We start from the raw sequence: 26963 nt of genomic DNA, 5'->3' as shown, positions 1-26963 counted from the left end.
AATATCCTGACTCTGGTTCCCAGATATGACAGTAAGTACAAGACGTGGAGATGTAACTCGTATTATCAATGAAGTTCCAGGAAACAGAGAGACTGTACAGCTAATACTGTAGAGTCCCAGCTGAATCACCAAGGAGGGAGGGAGGAAGGGAATCTTGTGCTATTAACAGACGGCACAATCTCCAGCTCACCATGGTTCCTGCCAGGAGCCCTTACCATTTATCTTTGGTTGTCTAATTGAATTGATAATTGCATCTCTGGACTACCCCCAGACACGTGTCCAGCGAGCTGAAGGATGCAGTCTCCCAGGAGGGAGTAGGGAGAGCTGTCAACGTGAGGACGCTCGTTAGGCAGCTCAGCCCGTACTTGCTAATTTGTTGGATTCCTTCATGGGGAGAAGCTAGAGAAAGAACGTTCTAACAACATACCTAGTGACAGCGGCAATGTAAACAAAAGTACATTCAAAAGAAACCAAATGCACAGCGATGCTAAGGACCAATCTTAGTCCCAAAGAACTCCATTTCTGACGCGAGGTAAATGCAACAGGCAGACTGTTGCTTACGCTGGTCAGATGAGAACATTGTGCTGATTGCTTTCACTTTCGCTTTTTTGTTTCTGTTATGAAAGGGCTCGTTTGGTGTCAGAAACAACTGTGAGGGTGACTTTTAAAGGCATTAATAAACCTCGTATAGAACAACAATAAGAAAATAAATAATAAACAAATGATAAAACTTTGTATTGAACCCGAGTTCAAATCCTGCTTCAGACAGCTCTGTGTGACCCTAGGTAAGTCAGCCTATTTGCCTCAGTTTCCCCCTCTATAAATTAAGGGGACAAGACTTGATGGGCTTTAAGGTCCCTTCCATATTTAAATCTATTACCTTTGGTTAGTTTGTTTTCTTTCTCATGGGTTTTTCTCTTTTGGTCTGATTTTTCTTGCACAAAGACAAATATGGAAATATGCTTAAAAGAATTGCAAGAGGCAGCAAGGTGACCCAGTAGATAGAGCACCAGCCCTGAAGTCAGGAGGACCTAAATTCAAATCTGATCTCAGACACTTAATACTTCTTAGCTGTGTGACCCTGGGCAAATTACTTAATCCCAATTACCTCAGGGGGAAAAAAAAAAGAATTGCACATATCTAACCTATATCAGATATACTTGCTGTCAGTGGGAGGGGGGAGAAGTAAAAGAGGGAGAAAATTTTTATGTTTTACAAAGATGAATGTTGAAAACATGTATTTGACACTTCAATAATGATACTGTATAAGGATGTATTCTGATGGAAGTGGATTTCTTTGACAAAGAGACCTAACTCCATTTCAATTGATAAATGATGGACAGAAGCAGCTACACCCAAAAAAAGAACACTGGGAAATGAATGTGAACTATTTGCATTTTTGTTTTTCTTCCCGGGTTATTTTTACCTTCTGAATCCAATTCTCCCTGTGCAACAAGAGAACTGTTCAGTTCTGCACACATATACTGTATTTGGGATATACTGCAACATATTTAACATATATAGGACTACTTGCCATCTAGGGGAGGGGGTGCAGGGAAGGAGGGGAAAAATCAGAACAGAAGCGAATGCAAGGGATAATGTTGTAAAAAAAAAAAAAAATTACCCTGGCATGGGTTCTGTCAATAAAAAGTTATTATAAAAAAAATGTAAAAAAAACTTGTTTTAAATGCAACTGGGAAAAATATTAAATAAATAAATTTAAAATTAAAAAAAAGAAAGAAAACATGTATTTGGAAAAGAAAATACTACTGATTTTTTAAAATCTACTATCATATGATCCCATATGTAGAAAAAAGACCATATTAAAAAAAAAAAAAACAGAATCTCTTCTTACATTTTCTCTCTGCTTTTTCCACCACCAAATTTCAAAGCAATAATTTAATATAGATCTCGAAAAATATGAAGTTCATACTAATGTTTACCTAAATCGGAATACAGATTTAGAATAAGAAGGTCATTCACTCCTATCCCCTCACTTTACAGATAAGGATACCAGAAAGATCCCATGATCTATAAGTCACAAGTAGGATTTGCCCTCCTCCCCCCCCCAAAAAAGTCATTTGACTCCAAATTCATTCCTCTTTCCACTACACTATGATTTCTTCCCTCTTTCTGAATTTATTTTACAAAAGCTGAATAGTAAACACTAGAGGGGCAGCATGGGACAGTGGAAAGGGCATGGGAATGAGTGTCACAAACCCTTGATTCGAATTTTATCATTGCTATCTATAACTCTATAATGCTGGGCAAGAAACTTCCCTTCTTTGGACATTAGGGTTCCTCCTCTGTAAAACGAAGGGATCTCACTAGTGGATTTCTATGGGTTCTCTCAACTGAGAGATGGTCCCCTAAAATATTTACTGGATGGCAAAGCAATGGGAACCCCAGGGATGGGGATTCTCAGTAACTATTTAAACCCTGGATCTCTTACAGAAATGGGCCAGATTCCAAGGATCATGTCTAAGATTCCTTCTAGCTTTATATCCTATCGTCCCAAAGGGAAGCTTTGAAATCTTTCTGATACATCTTTGAGTGATAGGAAATGGAATCTCCAAAGAAGGTCATCTTGCTAGATGCTTGCAAAACAACCTAAAACTAGCTCTGTATATCTAATCCTGGGAAAATGATCCATTTTTTAACATCCTAACTCTGGTTGCTAAATGTGGAAATAAGTAATCAGTCAAGTAACCAGTCATAGAACTACATTCAAAGCAAAGAGAAGGTACAGCTAAGGCTGAGTCTTGGCTGAATCACCAAACAAAGAGAAATCAATAGTAAAATGATAAAGTTTATTTATAGGGTGCCTACTAGCTAAGTGCTAGGGATGCAAAAAGAGTCAAAACACACACCTTGTCCTCAAGGAGCTTACACTCTAATGTGCTAATAATTGATTGCATGTTCTCTAGTCCATGATGATTACTGCTAGGTTTTAAGGTGGCTTTTTAGCCAGGAAAATCTAGTTTAAAACCAAAAAAAACAAAGCAACCTTAACATGGAAGGTGTTGCTCTGCCCTGCTCCTGTGTGATTCAGATCAAACTGCTGTCCTCCTCCCTCTAACCCAGAGTTTCCTCATTTGTAAAATGAGTGGGTTAGAATAAATGATACCCCTTCCAGCTCTAAATCTATGATCTTACAATTTGTTTTGGGCAAGGGCTTCTAGAATTGTTTCTAGTCTGTTTCACATTTTTCAAAAAGAAAGAAAACAGGAGATATTTCAGTGGAGATATTGAAGTCCCCAACATCTCCTAATGGAGGGAAGGCAATGGGATGATAAGAGCTCAGTCTGAAAGAACCACAGTGTAAAAGAACCAGGATGTTGTCCCTTCCCCCTTCCCCTTTTTCCTCACCCTCTGAACCCTGGACAGTTCCCTGACAAGTATGCGGGTGACCTGGCTAAACAACAGCTGATTCACCATAAAAGAAAGAATCAGTCATCCCTCCTTTGTACATCCTTGTTAAGACAGGCAGGGCATAGGGCATGGGAGAATTCAGGCCCTGGCAGCTCCCAATAGCCACAGAATTGCCTTCAATTCCTCATTCAACTTTTGCCCAAAGGCACGTGTCTTCTGCAGCTGTGAGAGGAGGTGGTAGCTTCCAGTTGGCTTCCCTTGGGAACCATGCTGAGCGGAGGCTCACTACTTCCTCCCCGGCACCACACACCTGCCACAGAAACCCTAAGTAGTGGAGGGGAAAAAACAGGGGATGCTAAGCTAAGAGAAGGCAACAATTCCCTTTATGCTCAATATCCCATGGTGATTGAGGACATGTGCTAGCTAGTTCTCAAATGAAGATAGACATTTTCCCTCTGGATATGGTAAAATCTTTTTTTTTAAGTTTAAATAAAGGTTTTAGCTGATACCTTCAGCTAAACTGGACTGGTTTTAAACATTTTCCTCTCATTTTCCTAATAAATGCACCACTGCATGGACATAAAATGTGGCTACCTGATCCATAACTAGCCATCTTTCCTTCCAGGGCAAAATTTCTTATCCTCAAATCAACTTTGTAATTCATAATATGAAAGTCATATGAGGAATAATTAATTAAGAAAGAGGGGATAGTTAGTTGTTTAATGGTTTCTGTGATGCTGAAAGAGTATATTTATTAAATTTTTAAGAGTTCTAAATGTTGGTATTCTGGAAAAAAGTCTCAATTGCTCCATCCTAGTTACAGCTCTGATGGATGGAGATGAAACTAAGAAATTTCCATAACTCCTATAATCGGGGAGGAAGGAGTTCTTAGATAACTTCTAGTTTAGAGATGATGGGGCCAGAAACATTTAAATGGTAGAGTAAATGATACTGATGAGGAAGAAAAGGAAGAGCTTTTTAAAGAAACCCAGGAAGAGGAAAGATGTCTTAGAGCTGGGACACTAAAGGGTGAGCTTCATGGATTTGAAGGTTTGTCCTAGGATAGATATCCTGTCATTATTCTATTCCAATAAATGCCTCCCCTTTGAGTTAATAGTCTCCTCTGGCTGAAGAGTGAAAGTGAACCCATTAGGGTTTGTTTAACCCTAGAATAAAGCACTTAATCCTTTAACGCCTGGAAGGTAGTTCTTTAAGGGTATAAATTTCAGATGACTTGTTGATCTGTGTTAGTGGAAGGTGTTTTCATCCTAGAGTTCCTTGCATGAGTGAAATCATCAAAATATTAAAATGTTTCTTTTGGTTTCCAAGAGAGCTCATAATGGGAGGTTTGTGAGCTATAGTTTAGGACGGAAAATCCACAACAATAGTGTTCTTCAACCTTTGAGTATCATTTTGGGATACTCAGAATTTGTTCTATTCTTTGAAGTCAAGAAGAACCGCTCTAGTTCACCTGCCGAATTTCTCTCCTACTTCCATTCCCCAAATAAACCCTTGCTCCTCTAGATTAATTTACTCAATTCTTTCAACTGATCCCTAAATAGCTTCAGAAGGGAGCCCTCTTTTCTACTCCAACTTAAACTATTTTTCCCCAGTTGGACCTCTTATGACAGGAACTCCACACCCTTTTTCATCTCAGGTACCTTCCTTAGCAACATTCATAAAATCTAGAAAAAGCCTCCCCCCCACAAAAGATTGTCTGGGCTGCCTTCCTGTGCCCTTCTAACTCTTTCTTGTTTTGCCTGTTCCAGTTGCTGTCATCCTTACATCAAGGACTAAAGCCCTGCATCCTGGACCTGAAATAACTGCTATCTCTGGTTTGATGAGCATCTTCATTTAGGAACCTGGAGCAGCTTCCAGGAAAACTCAAGAGTGTGGATGGCATTCAGGTGCGAAGGATGGAGTACCCACATCCTTTCTGTGCATCTGGATAAGCCATGATTATCTCTTGTAATTTGTGATTAATAATAGAGGGCTCTCCCCAGCACCGTCTGCGTGGTGAGGTTAATGCAATATTTCGTGTTTGCCAGCCAGCTGCTGTTCTACCGTCCTGACAGTAACTAATATCTTTGCATAAAGAGACAGTCTACAAGTAAATCAATTAATTCCTATTTGGCTGGTAGACAGCTGCTGTCCTACTGCAGGATAATTAGATGTACTTCTCATTTATTAATTGACCAAATTTGGCAAAGCTACCTTTTTTTTTTTTGAACACACACCTTATTTCCTTCTAAAGTTTGACATATAGGTCGGATACTTATCACTGTTCACACATCACCCATGGGAAAAGAGGATCCTTTTTCCTCCTTAATTCTTATTCATAAGAGAGTATTTGCCATGTAAGAGAGGCAGACTGGAGTGGTGGATAGAAGACTGGTTTTGGAGACAAGAAAACCTGAGTTCAAATCTTGCCTCTAACATATACTGGTTGTAGGATGTTAGGCAAAGCATTGAACTTCTCATTGCTCCTCTGTTACTATTTGTCTTTCATTCTCCAAGAAGATCATGACATTCGGGAAGTAATATCATGACATGCAAATGAACTGGATTTAAGTAGGGGAGAGTTAGGCAAGGTCACCATTCTCATTTCCCCCTCCAGAATCATCTGCATCCAGTGGCAAGATCTAGATAAGAATGATTGCAAATGACCTTTCACTGTTCCTCTAGGTGGTTTTCTAAGACTATAGATTGCAGAACAGTTGTTAATGTGTCCTAGTGTTTAGAGCTTCCATCCTGGGAATTATCACCAAATGATATCACCCAAAATTTAAAACACGTTCCTTCTGGGATACAGAGAAAATATAATATATAGTTGGGAGGGACCTCAAAGGTCTTTTATTATGCAATTTTAACCAGCTGATTATGGAAGCCCCCCCATAATGTTCTCAACAAGCAATCTTTCACTCTCTAAATTGAAGATCACCATAACAAGCATATTCCAGACAAGGCAACTGCAAAAAATCGCATCTTTACATTGCTAGCTCACTAAGTAGTCCTGATTATTAGGAAGTTGTTTAAAAAAAAAAAAAACAACAACTTGTATTGAATTTAGAGAAATAAATATTTCCCTGTCACTTTCATCCACCAGTATTTGTTCTGTTCTTTGAAGTCAAGGAGAACTGGTCTAGTTCACTGGCCAAATCTCTTTCCCACTTCCATCCCCCAAATAAACCCTTGCTCCTCTAGATTAATTTACTCAATTCTTTCAAATGATCCTCAAATAACATGCCTTCAAATCCTGGCAAAGCATTCCTCCAGCCACCATCTAGCATGAAAACACAATTCTTAAAATAAAGTCTTTTTAATAAGAGAGCTCTCTGGGAAAAGGCGAAGGAGGGAAAAGAAAATATTTAGAATTGATTGTAATAAACGAACAGAAGATATAAAAATTCATTTTTTTAAAAAAATGAGCTGAGTCTTACAAGCATTTATCAAGCACTTATGTTAGATGCGAGGGATATAAAAACAAAAGAGAAAATGGAAAATGGCTGGTTTTCTACTGGGAGATGCAGCATTTTACACATATCAGTAATCGGGGGATTCTGTAGATAATCTGGAGAGGGTAAAGAGAGAACACCACCAACTAAAGAGATCTGGGAAGGCTTTCTGCAGGGGGTGGCACAAAATGTGAGCTTTGAAGAAAGTTATGGTTATGGTTCTTCTTCACATAACTCCACTTGTGCAAAGAACTGAATGTAGAGATGAAAAATGTAGAGATGGTAGAAAGCAAAGAAGCTAACTGGCTAGAACAATCACAGAAAATCAGCTCGAGACTAAGAGGGGAACTTGAAGGCCATCTAATCCACCTCTATTATTTTACAGCTGAGGAAACCAAGACCTGGAAAATTTGGGGGTCTTGTCCAGTGTTACACAGGTAGTAAACATCAGAAATAGAAACAAATCCAGAAACAACATGATTTCTAGTGGGTCAGTCCTTAACAATGTCATCCTGAGTCATTAGATCGAAAGCTTTTTAAGGGCAGGAATTGCTTTGTCTAGTAGGCACTTAACCAATGTTGATTAATTGACTGATAACTAATTTTGCACTTATAAACCCCCCAATAAGGAAAATGAAGAAAATGGATTTTAAAAATATTACATTTCAATATTTTCTAATGGGCTCTATGAAGATGAGGATGATGACCTATCAGTAAAAATATGTGTTAAGGTATTTTCTCAGTAGTGGGGATGAGTTCATGCTGAGTCCTCCCAGCTCTTTCCAATTCTTATGTTCTTATAACTAATGACACGAATTTCTGGGAAAAAACAAGCTGGAGCCAAAAATAGCCAAATTCTCCTCTACCTAACAGAATCGTGGGGTCTTAGGTTAGATCTCCTCTTCTTGGATTGGTCTCAAAGGGGATGGGGCACTGGGCAGAAAGGGACCTTTATATCCGCTCTGGACCAGAAAACTGATGGATTAACTCATCAAGTAATTAAAGATTGTATGGTAGAGAAGAAACACAGCAGCAAGTGAAAGTGAGCAACTGGGGATTGAATCCCAGCTCAGTTACTTACTAATCGACTCTATTATCATAGGGTCACAGACAAAAGGCTGAAAGGGACCAAAAATGATGCAGGTCATTCTCTGTCCCATTTGACAGATAAGGAAATGGAGGAACAAGGACCTGCCCAAGTTCATAAAAGTGACAGGATGAGGATTTGAAGCCCAGGTCCTCAGCACTTTATTTCCTGTACCCATCCTGATCAAATCACTGGACTTCTCTGGTCCTCAGTTTCCCCATCTTTAAAATGATGGAATTAGACTCTAAAGCCTATTGGTACCTGTGATCATAACATCTCCATGAGCCTCGGTTTCCACATCTGTGGAGAGCATTGAATCAGCTGGTCTAAATTTAGGCTCCTATAGTCCTTGTATAAACTATCTCCTCAAGAGAGAATCACAAGGGACCCAAAGAAGGAAGGACCTGTTTTTACCAGTCTAGCATATGGGGTAATTATGCCTGATTAATTGCTAGCAACTCAGCTCTGCCTTGCCAGCTGAGTCTGGTCAGAGGCAGGACTGCCCACATATAGACTCAACCCTCAAAAATGCAGTCAGCAACTACTGAACTGTCGGTGACTTGTCAGAGCATCTGATCAGCAATTAGGTTTTATATTTAGCTTGGGAGATGGCACAGAATGGGGAAAATTACAAGACGTCCAATAGCGGTATTTTTTCTAAGAATACCCAATACAAATACCATTTTCACTAACTTTCTTTTTTTCCCCTTAAACAGTAGGGGTTTGAGCTAAAAATAAGAAAATCTAGGCTATAAAAGGAGATTGTAACATATTTCCCAGAGGGACTTTTGGCCCTTGTTCATCCATTGACATGGAATTTTCTTCTGAAACACGGCTTTACTCATCTTCTTAAGCTATACATTCCTAACTTCCAAGTCAACACTGGTTTCCTTCCACTAAAAGCCATTTTTCTCTTTATTTACCACAGGACTGTAGGTGTAGAGTTAGATGGGATCTTTGACCCTTTCATTTTCCAGGTGAGAAAATTGGGTTTTAGAGAGAGCAGAAATCACTTACCAAGGTCACATGAATAAATGTGAGGGGTCAGATTTTAACCCAGCTTTTAAGGTAAATGCAAAGAGAGAACCAAGAGAAAATTGCATCACCAGGAACAAAATGATTTCCAAGAAATAGAAGGAGTTTAGTACTTAGGATCACACCACTCCTAGTTGGCTGTCCATTTTTACATCTTCAGTGGCTTGGCTGGCAAGGAAAGACAGCTGACAGAACATGACTGAGCTACCTTGGGTGTTAAGTTTTAAAGGTCTCGTCATATGGAACTGAAGCCCAGAAGGAGAAATGGATTCCCTCTTTTCTCTCAATTCCACACCACATTCCCCCACCCCCAGCAGCCCAGATTAACTTCACGATTTCTTAAAAAAAAAAAAAAAAAAAAAAAAAAAAGCAGCTTGCCAGGTTTGCGGAGGAGTAGGAGAGAATGGTGGCTTGAGAAGGAAACAAAAGCAAAGCAGGAACGCTGAATTTGGTCAGAATACTCACAGAAAAGCAAAGTGATATTCATTTACTTCCCTGATGAAGGGACTATGATGAATGTTGTTATTCAATCATTTCAGTCATGTCCAACTCTCTGTGACCCCATTAATGGTTTTCTTAGCAGAGATATTGGAGTAGATTGCCATTCCATTCTCCAGCTCAGTTTACAGATGAGGAAACGGAGGTAAACAGGGTGAAGTGATTTGCCCAGGGCCCCATAGCTAGTAAGTGTCTGAGTCTGGATTTGAACTCATGAAGATGAGTCTTCCTGACTCCAAGGCACATAGTGCCCATAGCTGGCCCTATGTTGAGTGTACTCTTAGCTCAAGATGCTCTCACAAAACCAACTGAAACCTTCAGTTTCCTCACCTGTAGAATGAAATAATTGCACTAGATTACTTCTAAGATTCCATCCAGCTGGTAATCTATGATTTCCCAAGGCTTCTATAAAATACACATAGAATAGTGCTTTAAAAGTCTTCAGAAGGAAAGACTTGCATGAACTGATGCTGAATGAAGTGAGAAGAACCAGAACATTGTACATGATAAGAGCAACATTGTGTGATGATCGACCATGAATAACTTAGCTTTTCTCAACAATACAGTGATCCAAAACATTTTCAAAAGACTTGAGATGGAAAATGTCATCCACATCCAGAGAAAGAACTATGGAGTCTGAATGCAGATCAAAGTATTCTATTTTCGCTTTTTAAATTTTTTTTGTGGTTTTTCCCTTTTGTTCTGATTCTTTTTGCACAATATGACTAATATGGAAGTATGTTGAACATGATTGTACATGTATAAGCTATGGATTGCTTACTGTCTTGGGGAAGGGGGAGAAAAAAGAAAGAGAAAAACAGAATTCAAAATCTTACAAAAATCAATGTTGAAAACTCTTTATATGTAATTGGAAAAAATACTATTAAATGCAAAAAAAAAAAAAGTCTAAGGATGAGGAAGTGGGAGAGAAAGGGGAATTCTATCAAGAATCTCCACATTGGATGTCTTAGTAGATAGACAGTATTCAGTAGTAGCTGATTCTATCCTCAAGCAATAGGCAAATTTCTTAGTAGCCACACAGGAGGGAGGGTGTAGGATTTATTAATACCCCCCCCAAAAAAAAGTGAGAACATCAACTGGCCTATCTACCTGTTTTCCTACATTCCTTTTATGCAAATAGTAGACAAATGCACTAAGAGTATTGTCGATATGAATTTTAGTATAGATCAAAGAAGACTCCACAAGCATCAGTCCACAGTAGAAAAGAAGAATAAAATAAACCTATTTCCCCCTCACCATTTTTTTTTAAAGAAAAGAGGGGTGGATACAATCAGACTTAATTTTTAATTCATATTTTTCATCATTTTCTTAACACCTGACCTCAGTCACAAAATTGCTTGGCCATCTGTTCCTCATAAAAACCCCCATTAGAAAAGTGGAAACAGATCAATAGCTTTATTTGGAAGAACAAATAACCTCAGAACAGATAGAAATGATTAACATCTGCACATCATCCCATGCTTCTCTTGTCACCACCGTTGAGTAAAAGTGCTCCTATTAAGTTCTTATGCACCCAATTTGTATTCAAGGGGGAAAATGAATAAAGGGCCCTGACTTTCCTTCTCTACCATCAAACAGCTCATCCACCAAACTAAGCCTCAAGAAAAATTTCCCTGAATTCCAATAGACTTGGGATGGAAAGTGCCATCCACATCCAGAGAGAGGATATAGTATTTCATCTTTTTTTATTAGTGTTGTTTGTTTGCTTGTTTTTCTCTCATGTTTTTTCCCTTTTGATCTGATTTTTCTTGCACAGCATGACGAATATAGAAATATGTTTAGAAGAATTGCACATGTTTAATCTATATCAGATTGCTTGCTATCTTGGGGAGAGGAAAAAAATTGGAACACAAGGTTTTGCAAAGATGAATGTTGAAAATTATCTTTTCATGTATTTGGAAAAATAAAATACTGTTATTTTTTATTTAAAAAAAAAAAAGACTTAAAAAAAGAAAAAAAAAAAAAGAAAAACTTGCCTGTTTTGCTAACTGCATGAATCACCTAGAGAAGGACAGGCTGAGGGAAATGATATGCACTTATCTCCCCAAATGGAACATAATGTCCTTGAGAGCAGGATATAGTTTGGTCTTCACATCCCCAGTACTTGGCACTGTCTAGAGGCTTAATACATTGACTGTTGATTGTTTGATTGAATTACTGGAAGAATTTGTTCATTGTGGAAAGACAAATCAGATATTTCAGTCCTTCAAAGTGGGTTTTCAAGTATCTGGCTAATTTCAACAAGGATAAAATCAAAGCAGACAACTTAAATCCCAAAGGGAATAGTGGAAAAGTGTGAGATGCTGAGTCTAGTACGTTTGAATCCTGGAGAAAAGGTTCAAATCCTACCTGTGAGACTATGGGTAAATTATTTCTTTAAGACCTGCAAAATTGGGATAGAAATAATTTGTGGTACCTATTGCAAAATTGTGTATATCAAGTACTTTGTAAACATCATAAAAATGATAGCTATTTCTTTTCTAATTTGAAATTATTTTAAAGCATATCTTTCATTTGATCAAGGAAAAAAATCAAACTAGACAGCTTAAGTCCCAAAGTAAATGGAAATGAGGTAGAGCAGGGAAGGAAATGGTTCTAAATTATTGACTTTATTTCGATATCTATGTTAAACAAGAAAACTGCTAAATGCTGTGTAGATTCAGTTCCATCAAAATATGTATAATAGAAAGGAGTACCCAAGAAAATAAGTAATAAAGTGATAATTTGCATCTTTGGGTCCACTCCCACCCCACATAGCCTGTCCACTACAGGTCTGACCCAGCAGAAAGGGTTTATGTACCTATGTACAGTTTTTCATTTCTGGATGACTTCTGACAGGGGAAAGTCAGATGTCAAGGGGCTTTAGTGTTGGCTAATACATTTTTGCCATTTCTTTACCACTTTAAAGGCTTTATTCTTTTCACTCAATCCCTTTTTGTTTCTCAGATTCTTTCTTTGGTTTTCTCTTTTGTGATAGTGCATCCAACACTCATAAATATTCTAGCAAAATGAAAAAGAGTGGGAAAAACAGAATCCAAATTGACCACAAGAGATGGCCGGGCATCTTGAGGGTTAATCATTCTGGCTCTAGGGTCCTCTAATATTGTTCTCACTCCTTCTATTTAGGGGCACAGAGTGGGCTGGAATTTATTCATCTGAAAGAGTAACTCTTTTCATAGTCAACAGGCACTGGAAACGTTTACTGCCTTATTAAAGCTACACTGAGGCAGATTTATTAGGATAGTCACTTAAGAAAAAGCCCCAACACGCAAATAATTAAGCATTGCCAAATGTGCTGAGTGAGGTACAACTCAATGGATACTTGTTAGATGTTAAAATCAGATGGAGAACTTGTCCACATGAAATTCTTTTTCCTGCCTTCTCTGATGGAAGTAGTACTCCCCCAAAGACCTAGTGAAGCAAGCCCAATTCATAGAACCATTCTATGCAACCCCCAAATTCCCATTGCTATATTTTCCCAGAGCCAGCGTATGAAACCCCCAAATTCCCATTGCTATGTTTTTCCAGCAACCCAACTAGTCTATGCAACCCCAAAATTCCCAATGCTCTGTTTTTCCAGTGGTCCTTGGAATCATTTTATGCAACTTCCAAATTCCCAATGCTATGTTTTTCCAGCAGCCCAATCAGGCTATGCAACCCCCAAATTGCCAATGCTATGTTTTCCCAGAGACCCTTGGAACTAATCTATGCAACCCCCAAATTCCTAATGGTATGTTTTCCCAGTGGCCCTTGGAGCCATTTTATGCAACTCCCAAATTCCCATTGCTATGTTTTCCCAGAGCTAGTCTATGCAATCCCCAAATTCCCAATACCATGTTTTCCCAGTGGCCCTTGGAGTCATTTTATGCAACCCCCAAATTGCCATGCTATGTTTTCCCAGAGACCCTTGGAACCAATCTATGCAATCCCCATATTCTCATTGCTATGTTTTCTCAGCAGCCCATGGAATGGTGACCATAGCTCTGATCTGACTTGTTTAATATTGGTCTTGTCTGACACATAAGCAGAACTCCAAATCTATTTAAACCACTAAGTTGAGACATTTCTTTTTTCACTTCTGATCACCAAGACCCATTCTATAAAGCACAATAATAAAATAAGACCAAAGGAGGAGAATTTTTGCTTGACAGAAGCAAATTTTGAATCCAAACAGGAAATCACTTTTCAATCCTTCAACAAGAAGTATCGAAGTCCAAAGACTGGACTGACAATGTGATAGATCAAAGCACTTACCTGAGTTGGGTTGTAGAGTTCCTGAAGTGGACTCCTAGAGCCCTTCCGACAACAGATGTCCATTCCAAAGGGATTCCTCCGCATGACTGAGAAAAGAGAGAAGATGGGACTCATCAACAGTGAAAAGGGAAGAATACATTTTTTATTTAAAAAAAGAAAAGAAAGAGAATTAGGTAGTTTAAGGAAGGATGGGAAGGAAGACAGGGGGGAAGAAAGAGATAATGGCCACCACTCAGATTTTCCTCTGCTAAAAGCTACAGTTACATTGGTTTCTCTAGGTCATAGAAGCTGTCTTTTCCCCATTAATTAGGCACTAATATAATTACTAACCCAATGCTAGGTTGGTGTTATCAGACAAATGAAAGCATCAAAGGCCATCAAAGTCACTCAATTATTTCACTTTTGCTTTATTTTTTGTTAAAACAAAAAAGAACATGGGGATAGCACAGATAAAAAGCACACCAGTCCCTTGCTCAATAAATCCCACTAGCTCCCTAGTACCTTCAAAATGTGGCTCCTTAGTATTTCCAAAATAAAACACACACTAAACTATCATTTAAAACTCGTCACAGTCTGCCTCCAACTTACCTTTCCTGCAATGCCAAACATCATACTTCTTTAATGTCCTACTTGGCTTCTATTTCTACCCCCAGGATTGATCACAGAATATACATATAATTTTTTTTATTCATTCATTCAATAGGTAGCTAGAATGTCTAGCCTGGAGTCAGGAAGACCTGAATTCAAATTTGACATCAGATACTAACTGTGTGACTCTGGGCAAGTCACTTAACCCTATTTACCTCAGTTTCCTCATCTGTAAAATGGGATAAGAACAGCACCTAACCCCTCCTCATGGTTTTTGTGAAGATAAAAGGAAAGAATATTTATAAAACACTTAGCCTTAGACTTGGCACATAGTAGGTACAATATAAATGCTAGCTATCACCATGATGATGGTCAAGTAAAGCTGATGCCAATTTTCCTTCTTCCTCCTTCTTGAAACTCCCTCTTTCCCTCCTCACCTCCAAAACTGATCTCAGACACTACCTTCTACATGATACCTTTCTGCTACCCTGCTGGTACCTCATCCCCACTCCATCCCCATTACCTTGTATATATTTTATATATTTATTATACCCACATTGTATCTTGCTAATAGTAAGTTTCTTGAAGGAAAATCTTTGTCCCTGCATCCCTAGTGAATGACACATAAGCTTGATAAATGTTTGTCGACTAAATAAATGGGCAGAGATGATATCCATAGTGGATATGATCAATGAAAATTCTTGGCAAAAAGAGCACCATAAAGGAGATTCTGTGAGCAATTTGGGGTCAGGTAGAGCTAAAATATAGATTCTACTCTTGACATAGAATTCATCTGATTTAGTCTCAACTCCTTAGTCATAAATGTGCACTTTACCTTTCCTGAGCTCAATTTATCATCTGTAAAATGAGATAATAACAGCCTCTCTTGCTATATTGTTTGAGGTCATAGATTTAGAACTAGAAATGTCCCTAGAGACCAGCGTCTCTCATTTTGCAGAAGAGAGAAGAGAGGCCCATTTGCCCAAAGCTACAGAAATACTAAGGAGCAAAGTGAGGATTTGAATCCTGCCTCTGCTTTTCAATCCCCTCCTTTTCTCTCTGCACCATGGATATAAAGGAACACATTTAGAACTAGAAGGTCCTTAAAAACCATCGAGTCAAGTCCCTTTATTTTGCAAATGGGGAAACTGAGGCATAGAGAGTTTTTTTTGTTTGTTTTTTTTTAGTATCTTGTCCAGGATCACACAATTAATATCTGAAGCATTATCTTTCTGATTCCAAGTTCCCTATCCCACATTAGTCAATGAATGTTTATTGAATGCAACCAAATAAGATAAGATGGTTTAGAGAAGTTGAATCGATGAATTATTCAACACCAGTATTTATTAAGGAGTTGGTGGTTGACAAAACACTCTTTACAAAAGCTCTTCCAAGATTTTGCCTGGTCAGTACAAAATATATTCCCTACATATCAACTAGCTCTATGAACTTCTCTAATTTATATTTGAAAAACAAGAGCAGGGAAGGGTAGAAAAGGAAAGCTTTAGCCAAACATAGTATATATAAAAGTCATTAGGTTTTGAACAGCCAGGATTCAAAACACTAGTTCTTTGTTCCTCAACAGTCACCCTGGGAAAGAATAATTCTACTGTTATTTTCCTTTAAATTTATTGCTTTGCTTTTTCATTTCCATGAAAAATGAGGTAAGCATCCCCTGTTTCTAGGATAGGACACAAGGATGCAATGGCTGTTCTTTGGAGAAATACCAGACATGGTAGTTCATGCCTATAGTCCCAGCTTGGGGGAGACTGAGGTTGGTGGATCAGGAGTTCTAAGAATCAGTAAGCTAGCCTAATTCAGTGTTGGCAATAATATAGCGAGCACTGGGAATGGGGGGGGGGTCCCAGGTTACCTATGGAGGAGGTTGGAAACAGAGAATGTTGAAGCTCTCATCCTAATGAAACTAAGGTTGGGCCCATGAGTAGCCATCCCTGCATTTCTAGACTAGAATGGAAAGAAGGAAGAAAAGAAAGAAAAAAAGGAAAGGAGAGGAGGAGGAAAAAGGGATAAAGGAAGGAAGAAGAGAAAGAAAAAAAAATACTGACCCTCTCTCTTTTCTTTGTGCAAAGGACACTCCATTTCCTCTCAATGAATCTTTGCCCTGGCCATATTCTATGACTAAAATGCTTTCTCTCCTCACCTCTACCTTTTAGACTCCCTCTCTACCTTCAAAATGCAAGTAAAGTACCTACCTCCTACAGCCTTTTCCTGATCCCCCTCTTCCACTATTTTAGTGTTCTTCCTTCCTGATTATCTTTTGTTTATTTGTATTTATTTATTTTGTACCTATTAATATATACACATGTCTATGTACACACACACACGCATACAAACACACACATACACACACATCATCTCATCCATTAGAACACAAGCTCCATGAGAAAAGGGATGATATTCTTTGTATTTGTATCCCTAGGACCTGGAACACAATAGGTGCTTAATAAATGTATATGGGATGAATAAAATATCAAGTATGATGATGTAGAAGATTATATTCATGTTAACTGAGGTTTCATCTGCTAAATATCAGTAGACACCATCCCCCCAATATGTCAGCACCCAGGGAGAGGAACAGCGACTGTGAAAACTCATCCACAGAATCTGTTAAATCAGATTTTACAAGCAGCAATGCTATTTAATTGGTTTATTTTTCTAATAAAAAAAGGATTTAAAAGGCCTTGCCTGTGGGAGGTCTATGAAGGGAGACTTCTTGTGCCTATGGCTTTCCTCTTTCTGCATTTACTTTGGTCTGGGATCCCTTCCCCATTCAATTTCTTCTCCCTGGGAATGCTCTCCCTCCTCCCCTCTGTGTCTTGGAATCCTTGGCTTCCTACCAGACTCAGTCCAAGCATTATTTTCTGCAGAATCCCCTTCACAGCCCCCTTATCTCCTGGTGCTTGCCCCTCCAAGGCTATTCTCTGTATGCATCTTGTTATCTCCCCAAGCAGAATGTAAGCACCTTGATGGCATAGTCTTATAGATTTACAGTTTTTTCCATTAGTATCTCCAACATTTAGCATGATGGCAAAGGGCTTAATAAATGCTTATTACCCACCTACCTTCATCTTCCTTCTTCCTACTCACTTAACAAATCTGTCTTTTTATTATTGCTTTGACTGCAGGTAGACAAGCCATCACTTATAGGAAATATGGCAGACCAGAAAGGAGCCATCCCTGTATTCTGATCAAAGAATCACAGAATATCACAGCTGGGAAAAGATTCTTGGATAACATCAATGAAATATTCAAGGTCACTGCCAAAAGCCACAGAAAGATTTGCCTGAGGTATGTATCAGTGTTCTTTCCATTAGTTTCTAACTCCCCTCCGGGTCATTCAGATTTATTGCTTTTCTCTCCCCAAGCTCCTGTCCATAAACTTGAATCACGCCAATTTGCATTCCATCCTTCTGGCCCAGCAACAGCATCCTGGCATTGGGCAGGGACAACATAATGACAGTTAGCCTCCTGATAGTGCTTTCATGAGATCTCTTGAGTATACTCATCACTAAACAGAATCCTCTCCACCTCAATGCTCTTTCACAAGAGCAGAGGGGAAGAAAACACTTGGGAATCTGGAGGGCCGTCTGAAGAATTGAATAATCTTTGCCCCTTTTCCCTACACATACGGATAATTCAATGGTTAGTGTGAGCTAGAGCTGGGACCTGAACCCATCTTCTGATTCCCAAGTCAGTCCTTTTTTTTCATTGTATTTGCAGACTTTGGATCCGATGTCTCTCCCTGCTCCTTTGCCCCCATCCCAATCAATTCCTCCCAGATATTACAATACCCAAGAGAAAAGCTGAGACATTGTCCTGTGAAAAGAGCTGCAGTTCTCAAGTCCAAGGATCTGTACCTACTATCAATGTGACCTTGAGGAAATTTGGGGTCTAAATTTCCTCATCTGCAAAATGAAAAGATCGGACTAGATTGCTTCTATGATACCTTCTAGCTCTCAATCAGCTCAAATCCTGAGATTTTAAGGTTAGATTTAAGGGGAGGGTTAGTATTTATTTGATCACAACCTTCCAATAGAATTGGTTCCCTTGGCAATTATTTATATTACCTTCTATGTCATTATTCTGAATGGAAGTGAGACAACCTCCATGACACAAAAGAGTGAAGAACTCAGTCTAGATCAATAACCAGATTCTTGTACTGGTCACTTTTGCTTCAGGTGCCTCAGTTTCCTCTAAGGGGATTGAACTAGATAGCTTTTAAGTTCCTTCCCAACTCTAATTCTCTAAGACTATGATTGAGGTTTGATATATAGTTGGCGCTTAATAAATGTAAAATGAGAGGTTGGATTCGATGACCTTTGGGGTATCTTCCAGTCTATCCCAGTATGAACCCCCAACTAGCCCTTGTCCAAACAAATTCTAACACAACTGCTAGTTTTTAAATGATGTCAAAATACCCTGATCTGCAAAGAGCCTGCAGATCATTATTCCCAATTCCAGACCTTGAGGGTGGAAAAGGGCAATTTTCAGTGGCAGGGATGATTTGACCCAACATGTGGATGAAGAACAATGATGTTCTTTCTCTCCACATAACAGCCTTTCTACAAAAAGTCCTCTGGCAGAGGGAGGGAGAAGGTTGACTGAACCTAGTAGGTTACATGAAGGGCAAATGATATATAGATTCTCTGAGATGGTAATAATACTTTGAGGGAAAATAGATCTCCAACCTCCCCAATCTCCAATTCCTCCTCCCACTTTCAATACCAACATCTCCTCTAAGGAGCCCTCCCTGTTCCACCTATCTACAAGGGATCTTCCCTTCCCCAAAAGCACTCTGTGCCTCGTCTAGGCAACTAGCACAATCTACTTTATGCTCCTCCCCTGCTGGAAAACCAATTTTCTTGAAGGCAGAGACTATGAATTATTCACTTTTGAAAACCCAGCAACCTCCTATGTATTGGTCCTATAGGTGGTTTGATTAGACTGAATTAAAAAGTTATTATTGTACTGTAAAACCAGAGAAAATGTCTCATAGTATATAGAGTGGATCATGGGAGCTCCAGATTCAAATCTTACCTTTACTAGCTGTGTGAACCCTGAGAAATCATTTACCCTCACTTCCCTTACCTCCAAAGTGGAGAGGATCATTTTTGTAGCCCCCACCTCATAGGACGGTTGTGAGGCTCTCAAGTGAGACATGTACAAAATGTCAAATTGTGTAGTATTATATGTCAGTTATTATTATTACTCCAGAGAGGATTTCAGGCTTCTATTATCCACTGCAGTGACTTTAAAAAAATATCTTAGATGGATGGTAGGCAAATTTACCTATATATCATAACTGGATCTGTTCAATTCTGATGGATGTGGCTTTAACAATGAGATGATTCAGACCCATTCCAATGATCTTGTGATGGAGAGAGAGCCATCTATACCCAGAGAGAGGACTGTGGGAAGCAAATGCGACAATATAGCATTTTCACTCTTTTTATTGTTGTTTGCTTGCATTTTATTTTCCTTTCTTATTTTTTCCTGTTTGATTTCATTTTTCTTGTGCAGGAAGAAAATTGTATAAATGTATATGCATATATTGGATTTAGCATATATTTCCACCATGTTTAACATATATTGGATTACTTGCCATCTAGGGGAGGGGATGGAGGAAGGGAGGGAAAATTGGAACACAAGGTTTTGCAAGGGTTAATGTTGAAAAATTATCCATGCATATGTTTTGAAAATAAAAGCTTTAATTAAAAAAATAATAATAACTGGATGTGTGAATTGTTGCAGCCGTTCTGGGAATCAACTTGGAATTATGCTAAAATATCCATAACACTTGATCCAAAGCTCTCACTGCTGGATATGTGATCTCAGAAGGTCAAGGACATATGGAAAGTACTTCTATAGCAGCACTTTTTGTAATAGAAAAGACCTGGGAAATAAAGCTGATTGGAGAAGGGAGTAGCTAGCACTTGGACCACACTTATCTGAAATGGTCAAAGGAGAGAAGAGCACATACAAATAGAAACACACATGCAGAATTGGGCATAGAGATACATGATACTCAATAGAGAAATAGGGAGAATAAAGGATGACAGTAAAGGGAGATGAAGAGAGAGATTAGTCCAATACAAAACCAACTGTAAGGATAAACAATAATTTTAATAGTTCTCTTTTGGAAAACAATTGGAAAGTGAAGAAGTGCCCCTAATTTGGGGAATGATTGAGTATATTGTGGTGTATATATATAATGGAGTATAACTGTTCTTTAAGAAATAATGAAAGTAATAATTTAAGAGAAACCAGGAAAGACTTGAATAGACTGGTGTAGAAGGAAATGAACAGAACCAGAACAATCTCTACAATGACAGTAATATGGTGGAGACAAACAATTTTGAAAGACTTGGGAAGTTAGATCAATACAATGACCTACCATGATTCCAGAGGATTCATGATGAAACATGTTACCCATTTCTGGATAGAGAAGTGAAAGATTCAGAGCACAGAATAAGGCCTTTTTTTAAAAGTGGCCAATGTGTAAATTTGTTTTGCTTGATTTTATGTGTTGATAACAGAAAAGAAGAAAAAAATAGGAAGAGGAAATGCAATATGGCCTGAAAGAAAGCTGACTGACTGAGTTTTAGTTCCAGTCATTCAACTAGCTAGTCAGGTAACTGAGCCAGCCATTGGCTTAGCTTCTCTGGCTAAGTTTTCACATCTGTAAAATGGAAGGCTATGATTAAATAGATCTTCAAGATTATTTCCTAGTTCTAAAATTCTATAATTTGATATATTTGAAAAATAAACAGGGACTCAGGGGTTCCATGATAGGATGTATAGGGAAAATAAACAGGATGGTTCCTATATCCCTAATAAGAAATAAATCTTGAAGTCTCATCAGCATACAATTGGCAGCTAATACTCAAGAGAGAAAGAAATAACTGGCCCCGGTGCAGACACAACTGGGCATAAAGAGAATAAAATAGAAATGTCAGGCTATTCAAGGGAGAGGAGAAGGAAGAAGAATCAGGAGAGAATGTGAAAAGGAAAGTAACACTGGGCAGGGAGACAGAATGCATAAGTACTTTGTCATCAACAACCACATTTCTGGTAAGGTTATCCAAGTTTGTCAAAAGGAAAAAGAATAAAGGAAGATAGAGTTGGAAAGGATCTCAGAGATCACCAGATCCGAGAATCAGACCCAGAAGATTCCTGACAGGTCAATGAGTCCAAACTTCATTTTACAAATGAGGAAACTGAGATTTAGACTCTTTCAGAACTACACAGCTACTAAGTATTTAAGGCAGAATTTGAATGAAGCTCTTTCTGATTCTAAGAATAAAGCACTAGCCCTTGCATCCCATTGCCTCTGAGCTCATGAGGCCCCAAGAGGACCAGAGAGGCTGGCTCCCTTACTTTAGTTCACATAGCTAGTTAAAAGCAGAACCTGGTTGGCTGACTTTTAGTCCAGAGTTCAGTGAGCTGTATAAAGCATAGAGATTTAGAAAGGACAGAAAATTGGGAGAAATAATCCTGCAAAAAGTGGATACTTTGCTGCAGACAAGCAAAGATGAACTCCCACATGAACTGCCTTGACGGATTTCTGTCTAATAAGATGTCAAAGGCACTAGAAAAGAGCCTGTCTTGTAAACCTCTCCCCAACTGACACGTCATTCATACAGGAAATAGATGGGAATTCAGCAAGATAACTGTATAACTATGTATACATATATTGGATTTAACATATATTTTAACATATTTAACATGTATTGGACTACCTGTTGTCTAGGGGAGGGGATGGGGGGAAGGAGGGGAAAAGTTGGAACAGGTTTTGCAAGGGTCAATGTTGGAAAATCACCCATGCATATGTTTTGTAATAAAAAGCTTTAATTTAAAAAAAAAAAGAAATAGATGGGAATAGGGGATTGGGCTCTGGATTGAAGGTGGGAAGACTGAGTTCAAATCAAATAAAGTGGCACTTATTACTCTTGTGATTTTGCTGTTTCTTCATCTCGAGATAGACTCTAGAACTATGATCTTCCCTAAAGCAATGAATTCCCCTTGGCTTGGTCTCTCCACTCTAAAAATGAAGGGATTGGATGAGATGATTTCTGAGAGACTTTCCTTCTCTAATTCTCAGAACTCTGAACTTTCACCATTAATGATATCCCATGCTAATGCTCCAATCCTATTTGGACACTTCAATATGGTAGATGGGAAACCTAGGGTTCTCCAAGGCTATGTTAGAAAAGTGCAGAATCTTGTAGGTTTTAGCCAGCTAGAATGGATAGCATGTCGTCATCCAAGACCAAGGCTGAATCCAGCCACTCTCATAATGGCTCTAAGCAAAAGAAAACTATGCATTTAAAACTTCAAGGGACCTTTGAGTCTATCTAGTATAGGGGTTCTCAATCTGGTGCCTGAGAACTATGAGTATATTACTGTTTCAATAGAATTACTTTCCTTTGCAATCCTATATATCTTGTCATTTAAAAAATGCTAAAGGGGTCCATGACATAGAAATGGTTCTTATCCCCCATCTTACTCCTTTGTTTTAAAGGGAAGAGAATGCTTTGCCCAATCATCCAGCTAGTAACGAATCCAAGAAAGGATATGAACTCAGGATTTCTTTTCTTCTAATCCAACTCTCTCTCTCTACCACAGAATAAAAACTATTGATATGAATGAACAATTCCTTGAATAAAAAGAAAGCCCAGATCTTCAAATCAAAAATTTAAACTATTCTCATAGGATCATTTCAAGGAAAGGGCTCTGTAAACCTGAGATTTCTTAGGAAAAAATGAATATAATATTTTTACTAAGTACAAATATATACACACATATATATGTATATACATATATATGTATATATTTAGTAAAAATGATTTCTATATCTATATCTATTTTATATCTATAGGTAGATAAAAAGAAGCAGGGCCCTATGCTAAATATTGGGAATGCAAGGGGCATAGGGCACAAATCCTTTCCTTAAAAACTCTACAATCAGCAAGATAATAGTATATATATTGGGTTTAATAAATATTTTAACATGTTTAACAAATGTTGGATTATTTGCCATCTAGGGGAGGAGGTGGGAAAAGGAGGGGAAATTTTGGAACACCAGGTTTTGCAAGGGTCAATGTTGAAAAATTATCCATGCACATGTTTTGAAAATGAAAAGCTTAAAAAAAAAGGAGTCTGCAATCTAATAGGGTGAAGATATCACATATGCAAATAACCATGTTGGAATATGATAGAACAGAAAAGGTGCGAAATGCAGAAGAGCAATCTTTTTGTGGAAATAGGAGAGGGAAAATCCAATCTAGCTGGACCAGGAGCAAATATCACTGGTGTGTTAGAAATGCTAACAATTCTACCAAGTACATCCCAGTTGGCTATTTCTGCTCCTGGTTAGGCTGTCCATTTCTCCAGCACAACTGGAGATGTCTTCCTTACCCAATGAGGGCCATACTACAACATCAATGTATTTCTGGATTCACAGGACTTTAGAGCTTAGAGGGATGATGGGCATTTAAGTTACTTGTACCAGAAATGTCTTTCTAGACAGAGTGGATAGAGTGCTTGGCTTGGCAATGGAAAATTAAAAAAAAAAATTTACTCAAATGCTATCTCCAACATGGACTACCCCTATGATCCTGGAAAAGTTATTTAATTTCTCTGAGGCTCAATCATCCATAAAATGATGGTATGATGTCTTCCAAGATTACATCTAGATCTAAATTTTCAATCTATGAGCTTCTGGCACATATACCAGCCATCTTTTTGCCATACCACTCAAAGTACCGGAATTGGTTTTTGGTTCTGTTAGCTCACTCGCTTTCCAAGTGTTTGCAGATCTCGCTAGCAAAAACTTGAGAATGTCTGAAGTAATTGTCATACACATGTTCTGAATGTTCTGAGACCTTGAACAAATCACTTGGGACTCAGTTCCTTCATCTGTAAAATGAGGAAGTTGGGTTATATGACCTCCTTATAGCTCTAAATATATCAACTTATGGGACAGAAGTGAGATGGTTCCCTCTCCTATTAAGTATTGAGCAAGATAACCTGGGGTCTGTAAACGTAGTTTTAAAAACATTATAAATAAATAGATAGATAATTATGTTTCTGTATAATTGATTTTCATTGTTATCCTTTGTATTTTATCTTATGCATTAAAAATGTAATTCTGAGAAGGGTCAAAGACTTTAAATAGCTGTTCAAGGGCCCATGTCACAATATAGGTTAAGAACTCCTTGTGAAGAGTGTTAAATATTAAGTCTTCCAGTTAATTAAATTCAATTGCTATTTATAATGTACCCAGAGGCCTTTGGGCATTATGGAACCCTTCAGGACTAATGCCATCCACTGAATCTTTCTTTCCATCTCAATTTGAGTCCTTTCATCCTTCCATCTCTTTAGTGTATTACTGGTTCAAAAATCCTTTATTAAAGTAATTAATATCACGGCCAGCTTAAATCTGATGCTCCATCTGGGGGAGCTCATTATCTCTCCCAGGTTTTTCTAAGAAATAAATGATAAGAAGAGAAAAGAAGAAATATAAAGCTCCAATGATATCCTCAAAATGGCAGGCAACTACTCTGACATAGAAGGTGGGCCTCGTGTGGCAACTTCACTGGTGGGAACCATGAATTCTAAATGAATTTATATCAGTGGAGGAAGTCCCTGAAAGATGGAGGGTAACTGTTTGGCCTTTGGGGGCTATGGGTTTCCTTGTGAAGCCCTCAGTCCAGATGGGCAGGTGAACTCCCCCAGAGGGAAGACATTCAGTTCTGAACTCCCAAGAAAGGATGTCACTGTTTTTTTAGTCTACAACAGTTTTCTGAGATTGATGGTCAAGAAAGCTATCCTTGGAGTGACTTTAAATATTCAGCCTTAACAAATTAAGTCATATCTATCTTAGCTGTCATCAGGAGAATTGACCATGGGGCATATCAATCAAAAGTGACAAACTCTGAGACAACTTTTTCCAAACTATCAGAAGCCTTAGCTTTCTCAGGGAAGTCTTCACAGTGGTCAGAACTAGAGTGAATGTCTAATTCCATCTTTTGTGATTAGGGAATTGAGGTATAGAGAAATTAAGCAATTGGCCCAGAGTTACCTAGGTTGTTTAACAAAAAAAAGAACTAGAATTTAAACTTCCCAGTTCTTAAAAACAGAAAAACTCCGAGTTCTAATTTGTCTTCAGATATTTATTAAGGGTGTGATCTCAGACAAATAACTTCAGTTTGTCTCAGTTTCCTCATCTGTAAAAAGGAATGGAGAAGGAATGGCAAACTGCTCCAGTTTCTTCACCAAGAAAACCCCACATAGAGTCATGAAGAGTCAAACATGATTGAACAATAATTGGGCACTCACAGAGTTGGGGCTAAAAGGACCTCAGAAGCCATGTCACTTTTTTTTATAGATAAGGAAACTGAGACTAAGAGAAGTTAAATGACTTACTCCACAGTCACACAAGCATAAATGATAGAGCCCAGATTTGAACCCGGGATCCTCAGATTCCCAAATCACTATTCCACTATCCCAAATCACTACATTATTTAGCACTTCCTGATGTTTCTTTGGATGAAATTTTTGAGGATTTAAAAAAAAAAATTTTGATGCTGGAGACAGGAAGGAAGGGAATAAGCATAAGGAAGGGTTGTAGAAGAGATTTAGTACTGAAAAGGAACTTAAAGACAAAGCCACAAGCTTTTAAGTGTTTATCATGTGCCATATACAGTGATAAATGCTGAGGATATAAATAAAAGCAAAAAGAAAGGCAGGAACTGCCTTCAGGGAGCTTACATTTGAATGGGGGAAGTCAACATGTGATTGGGGGCTACAAAGTGGAGCTGAAGAATGCAATTAAGATCCTCATTCAGGGACTTGGTGGCAATCCGTAGACTCAAAAGCACAGTGGAGAGAGAAGTAAATCTGGTTGATCTGAGACTATTACCAAGAAAGAGGTACCCCAAAGAATTCAGCAATGGAGAAAGCTAGAGGAATGTTCCAAGGTGAGAAGGCAGCCGAGTCATGGTAGCAAAATCCAGAGACAGAAAATCAGATGAAAGGAGAGCGTAACCTTAATTTACAGAAGAAACTAAGGTTCAGAGGGGCTGTGACTTGTCCACTAAAGCAGCAGAGCTAAGATCTGAGCCCAGGGTCTCTGAATACATCCCATTATTCCCCCACCATTCTGCCAAGGTTGAGTATAAATTACCACCATTTGCCAGACAGCTGCTTACAGTGGCTCGGCAACATATGTTGCCTTGAGAGAAACCTGACTTAGGGAAATGAGATGTTCTCCTGAGACTAGGAGGATAAATTGATGCAGAGAGGAGAAAGAAGAATCAGGAAATGGAAATAATACAAATATAAGAAATGCATTAGTTTGTTGCTAAAACTAACAGATGACAAATTTCCATACCACCAATCCAAGTCTCAAAATAGCTTGAAGAACTCAATAAATAAAACATACTGTAACTGGACCCACAGTTCAGCCCAGGCAAAATTGCTCCCCATAATCACCCAAGCATATCACTGATCCATAAAACCTATGAACATGCTTTCAATATGTGGCACATTGATTAAATAACCAGACTTGAAAAAGGTCAAGAAGATCTGGATTCAAGTCCTGACTCTTATGCTGACTGACTGTGTGACCC

The 26963-nt window shown here is 38.4% G+C and overlaps 1 protein-coding gene across 2 annotated transcripts in view; it reads right to left on the bottom strand.

Annotated features, from left to right (window-relative positions):
• The window catches only part of CHST11 (carbohydrate sulfotransferase 11), a 315350-nt gene that overhangs the window by 161850 nt on the left and 126537 nt on the right, over positions 1-26963 (bottom strand). For both annotated transcript variants that reach the window (XM_051961318.1, XM_051961319.1), the window contains exon 2: positions 13723-13808. In XM_051961318.1, the coding sequence (XP_051817278.1) occupies positions 13723-13808 (86 nt within the window). The remainder of the gene's footprint in view (positions 1-13722; positions 13809-26963) is intronic.

This window comes from Antechinus flavipes, chromosome 5, assembly GCF_016432865.1.
Source record: "Antechinus flavipes isolate AdamAnt ecotype Samford, QLD, Australia chromosome 5, AdamAnt_v2, whole genome shotgun sequence".
Lineage (NCBI taxonomy): Eukaryota > Metazoa > Chordata > Mammalia > Dasyuromorphia > Dasyuridae > Antechinus > Antechinus flavipes.
This window is presented reverse-complemented; position numbering and strand designations above follow the sequence as displayed.